This window comes from Moschus berezovskii, chromosome 9 (assembly GCF_049115385.1).
Source record: "Moschus berezovskii isolate FMDL1 chromosome 9, NW_MosBer_1.0, whole genome shotgun sequence".
Taxonomy (NCBI): Eukaryota; Metazoa; Chordata; class Mammalia; order Artiodactyla; family Moschidae; genus Moschus; species Moschus berezovskii.
This window is the reverse complement of record NC_142468.1, coordinates 26,964,036-26,976,365: the sequence shown is the minus strand read 5'-3', so window position 1 is coordinate 26,976,365 and position 12,330 is coordinate 26,964,036. Positions and strand designations below refer to the sequence as shown.

Sequence of the window (12,330 nt, the reverse complement as noted above, 5' to 3'; positions counted from 1 at the left end):
CCCTCAAATGTTTTCCCTTCTCTTTTTGTTTATCATCCATCTCTGTTCTGCCAGTTTTCCTTCTCTTTCCCCTTTTCTTCCTGCATTGGGCCCTTCCAGAAGATGTCATATCCACCCTGGTGCCAGTGCTACAGTTAGCATTGCAGAGCAGTGTTTTTCCTGGTGTACTTGGTTTTATTATTTTTAATCCCCTAGGTTGTTCAGATCAGTGTTGTAATACTGTCGGTTTCACAGTCTAGAGAAATGACAGCAGTGGGCATATGGCAGAGGGGGTCAAAGCACAGAGCCCCAGCTCCGTCAGGCTTTGTACGCTTCCTGGCACGTCACACATACTCAGCGATGTCAGTCCCTGTTTGAAAGCATCACTGGGGCCGTCTGCACAGAGTTCACTATTTCCAGTGTTGTTTTTTTTTTTTTATGTCCTACAAAACCTCATCTGGAATGAGACCTGCTGGGAATTCAGTTTGTAAACAGGAGAGTACAGCAGTGTATTGTTAGTCTAGGTGACCTGAAGATCGCCTTGGCTTTCTCATATCGCCAAAAGCCATGTGGGTTTTGTTTGTCGTATGTGTTTTGGCTGTGCTACACAACTTGTGCGGTCTTAGTTCCCAGACCAGGGATCATCCTCGTGCCCCCTGCAGTGGATGCCACAGAGTCCTAACCACTGGACTTCCAGGGAAGTCCCAGCCATGTGGACTTAATCTTTAATATTTCTAGAAATACTGAACACAATGGGTGGGAAGACAAAAATTATAAACAAAGCCCTAATACATAAATGGGCTTCCCTGGTGGCTCAGCTGCAATGTGGGAGACCTGGGTTTGATCCCTGGATTGTGAAGATCCCCTGGAGAAGGGAATGGCCACCCACTCCAGTATTCTGGCCTGGAGAATTCCATTGACTGTGTAGTCCATGGGGTCACAAAGAGTCAGACATGACTGAGCGACTCACTTTCAATACAATAAATAAACAGTTTTTTACCCAGTATTCCAAGCTCAAGAGAAGGCATAAAGAACAAAAAATAACTGCAGGCTATCTGAAGACTTGAATGCAAGACTTACTGCCAAGCATTAGTGGCTTTGGAATAGTGTGTGTGGCCAGAGAAGGACTAGTGTCTTTCCTTTGGGCCTAGGCGTCCTTCACAATCACCGACCTCCCTGTCCCTGCTCTGACCCTGAGTGGTTAATGACTTCCCTCCCTGTATTCGTAATGTTACTGATAAACAGATTGGATCTCCTCAGATCTGCACCTCAGAGGCTTGCTGTGCAATGAAGATGAATATATGTTCTCAATTCAAGGAAGAAAATGTTTACGTGCTGTCGAGTAAAGCAGATTTCAGCAGAATTAGTGCCGAGTTTATGTTGGCTGGGGCAACCCTGGTGGTGCCTGGAAACAGATCAAACCAGCAGAGAGCTGCAGCCATATTCATTTAATGGTGTACCAGGGAAGGGAAGTGGAGGGCTTATTCCCAGGAGGTCTCATAACATGTTAAGAATTATTACCAAGGAGTTATAAATCATTTTTGCTAACTGCAGACCCAGGCTGTGGGTGGATAGGGACTAGAATGGGAGAAATGGTATCATTTGTAGAGATCAGATAAATAAGCGATTTTATTGGCACACTGTATCTGGTGATATTAACAAGATAAGCTGTAGGTAGGGTAATTTCTCATCAGATTGAAGATATATTTAGAGCCTGTTTCTCATTATATAATAAAAAGCTACTAATGGAATAGCAGACAATGATATGGGTAATAGCTTACTAACTGTCACTTAAATGAGTTCAAGGATGACAGGTTTCTTTCATGTATGAGGTACTGGATATATTTTTTGAAACTGATTTAGCATTGGGTTCTAGTTATATCCTAAAGAAAAAACACACTTCAGTATTTTATTTATGATTCTATACTATGTGTGTCTTGGAGGTTGGAGATGAATTATATGTAATATACCTTAAAGAAATCTGCCCTTCAAATACAAAATCAATTCACCTCTTACCCCAAACCACTTTTCAGTATTTTTTTTTTAAGAAAAGCAGATGGAATAAGATCTGTGTCATTAAGATGGCCTTTATTGTTTTAATCTGTTGCTTATTTCATTTCCAATTACTTTCTAATAAGACAGCTATTCTACCCTGCCTTCATCTAGATAAGCTTATTTTATTTTTGCTTGAAATTGCTGCAAACTCCCAAATCTGCTAGATTTGAGAAAATTTGTATCTCAATAATAGCATCTCAGTTGGTTATGAATGGCATGGATTTCTTTTGATTTGTTTAAAGTTCAAAACTGACAGCAGGGTCAGTAACCCATCTGAGACATCTTCACAAATTTGCTGAATAAACAAAGATAAATTGAATTCTTAATTATAACTACTATAAATTGGATACTTATGGATTTTCCTGTTTTACAGCTTTTGTCTCTAGGATCTTGACAGATTAGATTCAGCTTTACTTTTGTGTGCTAACAGTTCTTTGCTTAATAAGTCTCAGATAAAGCTATAGAATCTTAACAAAGGTAAAATATATTACTAGAAAAACATCCCCAAATGGGGATGTTTACTTATAAAGTATCATGATCCTATAAAAGAAAAGAGATAAGTACAACTACTTTTCAGCAATTCTTCCCTCCATAATGAGTTCTTCATCTGGGTGGTGTGCATGGGAGGGGCCAGAGGAGAGAGGAGCCTCTCTGGAGCTCCCAGGAGTGCCCTTGTAGGTCATATTAAACCCAAAGCAAGTCACTCATTACAACACCTTTCACTGGTGTTAATGTATAGCATACAATGGGTTACGTGTACAAATAAATGCTTATAAGTGCTTTTCACGAAAGCTTAAGAATCTGTAAATAAAGACTCAGAATGTGTGAAAAAACACAATCAGTTCAGTTTAGTTGCTCAGTCGTGTCCAACTCTCTGCGACCCCATGAATCACACCATGCCAGGCCTCCCTGTCCATCACCAACTCCCGGAGTTCACTCAAACTCATGTCCATCGAGCTGGTGATACCATCCAGCCATCTCATTCTCTGTCGTCCCCTTCTACTCCTGCCCCCAATCCCTCCCAGCATCAGAGTCTTTTCCAGTGAGTCAATTCGTCGCATGAGGTGGCCAAAGTATTGGAGTTTCAGTTTTAGCATCAGTCCTTCCAATGAATACCCAGGATTGATCTCCTCTAGAATGGACTGGTTGGATCTCCTTGCAGTCCAGGGGACTCTCAAGAGTCTTCTCCAACACCACAGTTCAATAGCTTCAATTCTTCGGTGATCAGCTTTCTTCACAGTCCAACTCTCACATCCATACATGACCACAGGAAAAACCATAGCCTTGACTAGATGGACCTTGGTTGGCAAAGTAATTTCTCTGCTTTTTAATATGCTATCTAGGTTGGTCATAACTTTCCTTCCAAGGAGTAAGCGTCTTTTAATTTCATGGCTGCAATCAGCATCTGCAGTGATTTTGGAGCCCAAAAAAATAAAATCTGCCAATGCTTCCACTGTTTCCCCATCTATTTCCCATGAAGTGATGGGACCAGATGCCATGATCTTTGTTTTCTGAATGTTGAGCTTCAAGTGGAATAGCTAAGCTGAATCTACCCTCCAGTCAGGCAGGAGAGTAGATAATGCCAGTACCCTCGCTCTGATCAGGACTGGAGTTGTGAGGAACACGTCTCCAGTTCTCCACCCGCCACTTACCTGAGAGGGACAAGGTTAAGCAGGCACCTAGGAACACACTGAAGGGAAACATGGGTAACTTGTAAGCCACTTAATCTTGGAAATCTGTACAAGGTATAAAGGATGGGTGGAGCTGGGTTTCTGTGTTCTGAACTCGAGGGCACACAGATTGAATCATTTCTCCCCGCCTTCTAGACACTTGGGGAGAGAAGAGCCCAGTATGTCTTGAGGTTCTGAAACCCTTTGGCCGTGAACCTTGATATCCAAAACTTTCCCAGGAGTGGGTTTGGGTGTAATGAGGGTTTTGTTTTGTTCTCTCTCAGTTCATATAATGTCATTTTCTCTCCAAACAAGGTTCACTGCTAAGTTTTGAATCCTATTTTTAAAATGTGCTGTATGCTGTGACTTAAATATTCAGTGGGGGGATTTATAATGGGATGCCTGTCATTTAAAACTGGATTTAACTACTTTGCTCTGAGAAAAAAATAGAGGAGGCTTTCGACCCTGGTCTCTTCCCCATCTGCCGGCTCGCTCTCCTTGGCCCCCGATGAGGTCGCGCGGCGGGGACTGCCGCCAGGCTGGAAGCGCGACGGTCGGCGTCTCCGCAGCCGGGCCAACTGCTAGATGCAGAGACCTCCGGATCTGCTCCCCTCACCTCCCGCCGCCCCCAGCCCGGCTCCGCCCCGCGCCCGCCCCTCCGCGCGCATTGGTGCCGCCGCCTGTCGGTCCCCGCGCTCTGGGGAGGGGGCGCCGCGGGGCTGCGGTCCCTCTGCAGAGGGCTGCTCGCTCCCGGTGCGACCGTGGCTTCCCGCGTGCCCCGGCGTCCGGCCCTGGGTCGGCCAGGGACCCCGCGGTAAGTAAGGAGGGCGAGGAGGTGGCGGGGGAGAGGGTGCGGGCAGGTGTCCGGTCCGCTGATCGCCTGTGCGGGAGAGTAGGCGGGAGGTGCCGGCTGGACCACCAAGGTGGCCGGGGTGAGAATCAGGAAGGTCGTTTGTCCTCAGGCATCTCCAACCAGAGCGACCCTCATCGGCTCTGTCCGCCCACCTCTTCGTGGTACATACATGTCCTCCTAGGAGCAGCTGTTGCTGATAGCTTTTTTTCATTCCTTGCCCTTTTGGGGGGAAATATGGTGTGGGGTTCCTGGCCATTATCATTGTGCAGAGAACTTGAAGCTCGGTTACCTGTTCCACGCCCCAGCATTTCCCTTTTTGAGTACTTTCTCCTGCCCTCTGGCTCCTGCCAAACGCACATCAAGCCGAAGGAGAGACGCCTTCCTCCTGGAGGAAGCTTCGCGGTTCGCACCGGGAGATGGGAGAGATTCACTACTTTCCCCAGAGAGCGGCTGCTCTTTGCCTCCGTGCTTCTCTTCTCTGCTCACGGGAGTATGGGGAGGGGTATTTTCTGTGGCAGTAAACTTGCGGTTCTATCAGGAAATTATAACGGGGACTTTTTAAGATTGCCGAGGCGATAAAACTATCTGCGCAGGTTAAGGACGAATCATTTGCAGCTTAGTGTTATGCAAAGTTTTAGCGTCGCTGCCCTGCACCTTCCCCATTTCAGTTAGGTTTTATTTGGATATTTGTTGTATTTCTTCATCTGATATACATTAAGTGAGCTTCTCAAGCAGTTGTCTTTGGGCAATCTAGGATAATTTCAGATGATACATTTCTAAACATGGTCTAATTTCAATATTTCTATTGGCTCTACATCCTCTGGTTAATAAAAACTCTCAGGCGCTGAGAAGTCACAAGAAGGGAGGAGATTTAAAGAGCTATAATCAGCTGTGGTTCTTGTATTATGGAAGCATATGAGGAGGGACATTGTAAAAATGTTCCTATTTTAGTTTCGTCATTGTTCTAGAATGACTTTGTCTTTCTGTCAGAGGAATGGAGTCAACCTAAGGGGATGTTTACTTAGATGATGACCTGATTTTCAGAGTTTCCAGTTCCTTTCGTGGTTCATGGAATCAAGGGTTACCCAAATAAACCTTCAACAGTGAAGGATTTACATTAAAAAACAAACAAAAAATAGTACGAAGAAGAGTCCCTTTGTTTATTTGAGGCATCCATCTAAAATTCATAGGATTTTTGTTAGGTGACCACCTCACATCTCTGTGCATTGGTACACTCATACCACTGGGGGGATTTATTTTAAAATATACCTTTATATTTATGTCACTAATTAGTTTGCCAATTGCATATCTTATCAACTTATTTTTGGCTTTCAAATTAGTTCCAGAGCCAAGATAATAAAATACAAAGAATTTCAAAAGCTTGATTTTAAAATAGCAAGAACTCATTCTGAGTCTTGGTTCAGTTATGAGTCGATGGGTTACATTCTGGTTACATGACCATTAAGCAGGTTTTAGATTTTTTGACTAGTGAGCCTAGTGCAGATTAGCATCTCCAAACAATTCATTTTTCTGATGAAACTCTTAAAGCCCAGTTTCAGAGGACAAGCTTTGAAAACAGGCAATCTTGGGTTGAATCTGAGCTGTTATCAACTAGTTGTATAATCTAGGGCAAGTTACTTAACCTATCTAGGCCTCAATTTCTTCATCTGTAGATGGTGATAGCACCACCTCCTCTGTCATGTGGGAGGATTAGAGATGTATATAAAAGAGCTTAGCACTTCCTAATACATAGGAGTTGCTCAATAAATGTCAACTGTTATTATCATTCACTCTGACCTTCAACTATGGGCTCATTATAGAAAATGTTTGAACAGCAGATACTGAGGAAAAAAATGTTAAAATTATACAAACAAATTTACAAGTAGAGAATGACAGTAATGTTAAATTTCCCACGAGCATGGATGAAAAGTAGCACCTCCTTCATGGAACATACATTTTTAGAACAGAAACCTTATGGTATACTGGAAAGAACATTAGAGAGTCAAAGTCTTCAGTTCTAACTCTGGCTCTGACTTCATCTAACTGTGAGACCTTCAGCAGGCCAGCTGCCCACGCTGGAGTTCAGTTTTTTCACCTGGCTCAACTTGAATAATCTCAAATAATCTCTAAGATCTTTGCAACTTCAGAACTCTTTATTTATTGTAATGAAAAATTACATTAGCTTGCTTATCACCCTGCTCTTCATTGTTTTTTGTTGTTTTTGGTGCTGATGGTGATTTTTGTTTGTTAATTTGCAATTCAGAGAATTACATAAACAATTCATAGAAACAACACAACTCCAGAATTGACAAAATAATAACAGATCTGCACAGTAATCCAAAATGAAGTTTTAACAAAGAAAAGAGAGTAAAATAAATTCACACTGAAGTCTTTTGGATAGGGCAAAAATAAACCCCAATTTTTACTCTCCAGTCATTTCAGTAAATTAGTATATGGGAAATATGCCAGGTAGAATCATATGCATTCAACTGAAATAGTCTCTATAGAAAACAATAGACTGATGGTGAAATAAAATATCCCTCTTTTCTCTTATCAGGTTGCTCCTTAAATAAAACAAAAATCTATCCAGTAAAAGGGCTTTCATGAAGAAATTAGTGAAATTACAAGTAATAGAGAATGTAGGCATTTGTATAACTGGAGAAACCACCTAAAATGACTGTATGGAGTAAGACGAAAGAAATGATCACATCTGGAAGAAATTTTACTCAGTGTGATATTTTTGCCCACTTTTTTGTCATAATAGACTGCTACGGAAGAGACGATATAGTTTTCTAGAGGAAGAAAGAGTGTAATGTGAAAATGGAGATCACAGTTTCTGAAATACAAGTAGAAAGCAAGGATGAGACAAGATCAGCAGAAGTTAGACCTCAGGATGAGAGGCAGGAGGAAAAAGCATCGATGCTGTGCTTCAAGAGAAGAAAAAAAGCAGCCAAAGCAATGAAGCCCGAAGCCAGCTCTAAAGCTGCTGATGCAGCAAGGAAGTGTCCTCCAGAAGCAGGAGCTTCTGATCAGCCACAGCGCCCCAGGGGGGCCTGGGCCTCAATCAAACGCCTTGTAACACGCAGGAAAAGGTCAGAGTCTTCAAAGCAGCCAAAGCCCTTTGAGACTAAACTGCAATCTGAAATCAATGCTGGGGATGCTAATCCTTCTAAGAAAAAGGCAAAATCCAGACTCAAGATTCCCTGCATAAAATTCCCAAAAGGAGAGAAAAGAAGTAATCACTCCAAAATCATAGAAGACTCAGACCTCAGTGTCAAAGTCCAAGAGGCTGAAAATCTGATTACAAAAACTCTGACCCAATCAGATGACCAGGCAACAAAGAGCAAGTCGCCCCAGGATATAAGGGAAGATGTCTCACAGAAAGGGGATGATGAGGTCTGTGAATCAAATGTGAACACCATAACTTCTCCTGGAGAGAAAGTGATTTCAGTAGAACTTGAGTTAGATATGGGTCATTCTGCTATTCAAACAGGAACTCTAATCCTTGAAAATACTGAAACGCTTGAGGAAAAACAGAGCATTCAACCTCAGCAAGTGAGCCCATTGGAAGCTTCAGACACAGAACAGGCGCTCCCAGTGGGTTCTGAGGTTCCTCCCTCACCTGTAGTCCCAGATCAACAAATTCTGGAAGAAGCCAGAAATGGTGTCCTAGAAAGTGGACCAGATTGGAAGGAGCATGAAAGTAGAGAGATCGTTGTTGAGGAGAGTAAGCCAAAAGATACTGAATTGAGCCAGGAATTGGATTTTCAAGAAAATGAGATCACTGCAGAAAAACCCAAACCAGAAGAAAGCAAAAGAATGGAGCCAATTGCTATTATTATCACAGACACTGAAATCAGTGAATTTGATGTTAAGAAATCTAAAAATGTCCCTAAGCCATTCTTAATTTCAATTGAAAATGAGCAAGTAGGGGTTTTTGCTAATGACAGTGGTTTTGAGGGTAGAACTTCGGAACAATATGAAACACTCTTAATAGAAACAGCTTCTTCTCTTGTCAAGAATGCTATCCAGTTGTCTATAGAACAGCTTGTTAACGAAATGGCCTCTGATGATAATACAATAAACAATCGTCTACAATGACAATTTCTAGATCATGGGAGGGAAAAACAAAAGCTTAATGGTTAATTATTTTACATATTTGTGGCATTTCTTTTTTCAGCAACAAATGAGAGATTTAGTATCTGGAATTTAACCCAACACAATTCCAACCCAGAAGTGCTAAAAATTAATCAAGTTATAAAACCCTCCCTACCACTGAAATGCAGCCACTTCTGGATTGGAGGAAGTCAGTACAAACTGCAATGAAAAGTGACATCAGGGGAGTTGCTAAAATGGTTTCTGGAGATTAGTGTGCTTGGGAGAAGATACATTTAATGAGTACTTGCAGTACGCCATAAGATCTTTCATGTCCTCTGATGCCACAAAGCCTGGTTTCCTTTTGATAGTTCAACACTGTGTATAGGTTAATATCACATTCTGTTTTCAACAACTTTTTTTTTACAGTGCACTTTTATGTTATTTGAAATGATGAATATGGTGAACTGTTTTGTGAATGTGTGATTTATAGTAGTAAGACTACTGCCTAGGACTTACACTCCTAAGCAGAAGCCTTACCTCAAAACAATACTGCAAACCAATATATATATAGTTTGATTAAACATGAGTGGTTTTCTAGTCTTGCTCAAGTTCCTTACAAAAGCCATTCACAAATTACTTCAAACAGGCAAGTAATTACCAAGTGCAAAGGTGTGGAAACAGGGAGTGCATTTCCCCTCTCCATCTTTCTTCTACCCCAGATAGACCTGTGTGAATCCACTTGTGCAAGATCACCTGCTGAAAACCTAAAAAAAAAAAAAAAGCAACAACAAAAAGTGGAATATTATTTTCCATCCAGGAGAAGACAAACTTCCCAAGTAACACAGGATTCATCTAGCAAGATTAAATCTCTGGAGACTATATTCATCAATCTCTCCTCGAAGAGGGGAGAGTGGATTCAAAGCCAACCTGGCAGTAAAAGTCCTAGGAAATCACAAATCAATTCAGTCCAGTTCAGTTGCTCAGTCATGTCCGACTCTTTGCGACCCCATGGACTGCAGCACACCAGGCCTCCCTGTCCATCACCAACTCCTGGAGCTTACTCAAACTCATGTCCATTGAGTCGATGATGCCATCCAACCATCTCATCCTCTGTCATCCCCTTCTCTTCCCACCCTCAATCTTTCCCAGCATCAGGGTCTTTTCAAATGAGTCAGCTCTTCGCATCAGGTGGCCAAAGTATTGGAGTTTCAGCTTCAACATCAGTCCTTCCAATGAATATTCAGGACTGATTTCCTCTAGGATGGACTGGTTGGATTGTGATTTATTAGGAAATCACAATAATTTAATGAAAATATTATTCATTCTTGCTCAAGAATGAGCCAAATACATAGCTGAATAGAAAGTGGAAAGTTATTACTAAAGTACATTATATTTTAAATGCTAGTATTGTTTCATTGTGCCTATGTGTTGACACCAGTAAACATTTTACATGGATATTGAAAATTTACTTTTTCATCAGTACTTTTAGTCCAGCTAATCCCTTACACACAAAAAAAATGAACTTAATATAAGGGCTAGTGTTTTATTTAGTTATTTAAATCATCGATCTCAGTGATTGCCATATTTTTTGAAAAGTAATTGTTTCAACCTTTCCTTGTGTGAAATGGCCATAAGACTGCAATACGCCTACCTCACAGGTCAGGGTTCACATTGTATAGTCCCCTATTGAATGACAGTGTCACCCTGAAAGTAGATGAAATATATAAGAACTTTCACTTGAGTTATAAGTACTTGTTAAAGGTATGTTCTTAAAGAAAAGAATGTACGTTAGATGATTTCAAACGATCTGGTGACTTCCTGCATTATTTTATGGATTGCATACAGAAAGTATGTGTTAATTTGTCCCTCAGAATCTTGTTTCTTCTTTAAGTACATATTGAGACCTCTGGCAGAAGAATGTGACTTTGGAACTGAACCAGATAACGGATATTATTAGCAAGATTCTTTGTTGAAGTGTAAAAGTATTTCCCCAGATTTTCCTCCATGCTTATAACTGTGGGGAGGGGAGTGCAGGGAAGGAAACTACCAGTCCTTCAATTTAGCAAGATGAAAAGTGGATCTTTCAAAACATGACCCAAGAAATCAATTTCTTTTCATTATATAATTCTTAAACAAAAGACTGCTAAGTCATCCTCCCCAAAAATACTTTTTAATTCACTATATGTGGTGCTAATGGACTTGGACAGCTACCAGCAACTACATATTTAAAAGTGAGCAATTTTTTAAAAAACTGACTAAAGTTGGTGCGTTTTACAGAGTTTTGAAGAATCCTGCCTTCATTTACTGCAAGGATGGCTCAAGTCAATATCTTGATTGTAAGTTTTTAGTAATTTCTCATGAATGAGCAAAAAGGATAGCACTTACCAATTATTGAAAATATATTCAAATGTTTAGGTATATTTATTTGGGAGTTTTAAAAACATGTGAGATAAATATGTGTAATGAATATTTTTTAAGACTAAGCAGTCTTAGGTTTCTACTGTTTTTTTTCCCTTTGTGGTGTGATACATATTTGGTTAGAATGTATTATAATTGAGTGTTTTTGTGATGAAATGTGTACTCTATTTGCATTCTTTTTTTTTTTTGCATTCATTCTTAAATGGTTTCTCCTCAGTCTTTTCTATTGAGAATATCTGGTGAATTAAGTAAGTAGGATTCCAGTTTGAAAAAGGAATCCAGAAATGCACTGGTCTCAATCTGATTATTTCTGCTACATGGCCAAATTCTGCTATGTGAATTCTAAGATGATCTAAATTGTTTTGCTCTTATAGAAATAATCAAGAATCAGATGACTTAGGAGTCTCTCATAAAACATTTTTTATTTTAAGCAATTTGACCTTATATGTAAGACATCAAGTGAATGTAAATAGGTTTATTCAATTCACATCCACTTGATAGTATTAAAGTATCACTTAAAATGCAATTTAATAACACATTAATTTTCCTTTAAATTTGCTGTGGTATAAATGCTGCTTTTAATGAACATTCATCAATTAGCTAGGATTCAGTTTCTCTTGAAGTCAGAATTTTACAAGGCTAGTTGGTTTATCAGATGATTTTTCAGCACATTATATTCCCCCTTTTTAGAGTCGCGTTATTCAGTTTGCTTTACAACAAGAATAAGAAAATCCTCCTCTATTTTGTGTAGCACTAGCCACTTAACATTTTCTCAAAGTACTTTATAGGGTATAAAAATAGTCCCTGGTAACATTTAAGTAAAGGCAGCAGGAAACAAAAGAACATTCAACTAGAAATTAGGTTCCCTGACACCTCCTCCACTCAAAGAACAATAAGCATGAGGCACAAATGGCGCTCTTCAGAAAAACTGTCTGCATCATCTGTTTGACAGCACGAAGTTAGTGATCTTAATTGGTCTACTATTTACTGAAGTCGTAGACACCCGATTGATGTATTTCTGAGAGAATACGTTATTTCACCAGTATGTGTGACTCACCTTCCTGCTAAAGGCTTTTAGAAATATGGATTGTGAGAGGGCACCAGTCCAGTCTGGCTTCTGCAAAAAATCCAGAGTTAACTTCATCCATAAGTTTCTAACTTCAAGTTGCCTTATTTTTTTATAGTTTAAGAATTAATTTGAGGGGGGGACAGTTTACAGCAGAATTTTTAACATAACTGTTAGGTTTTAGAATCCCA

At 40.3% G+C, this 12,330-nt stretch overlaps 2 protein-coding genes across 15 annotated transcripts in view; one reads left to right on the top strand and one right to left on the bottom strand.

The window, feature by feature from the left end:
• Window positions 1-12,330, bottom strand: part of ZBTB25 (zinc finger and BTB domain containing 25) — a 46,554-nt gene that overhangs the window by 4,542 nt on the left and 29,682 nt on the right. For 5 of the 14 annotated variants that reach the window (XR_008687289.2, XM_055436586.2, XM_088839542.1 and 2 more), the window contains one exon: window positions 9,314-9,419. The exons of 2 other annotated variants lie outside the window; for them this stretch is intronic. Coding sequence is in view for 8 of the 12 variants with exons in the window: in XM_055436586.2 (XP_055292561.1) it covers window positions 9,314-9,419 (106 nt within the window). In the remaining 4 variants the exon portion in view is untranslated. Of the gene's footprint in view, window positions 1-9,243; window positions 12,191-12,330 lie in introns of those variants that run through there. 7 more of the 14 variants (XR_016038174.1, XR_008687288.2, XR_016038173.1 and 4 more) reach the window with 4 other exon arrangements.
• Window positions 7,378-8,658, top strand: AKAP5 (A-kinase anchoring protein 5). Its single transcript, XM_055436598.2, has one exon. The coding sequence runs from the start codon at window positions 7,378-7,380 to the stop codon at window positions 8,656-8,658; it is 1,281 nt and encodes a 426-aa protein (XP_055292573.2).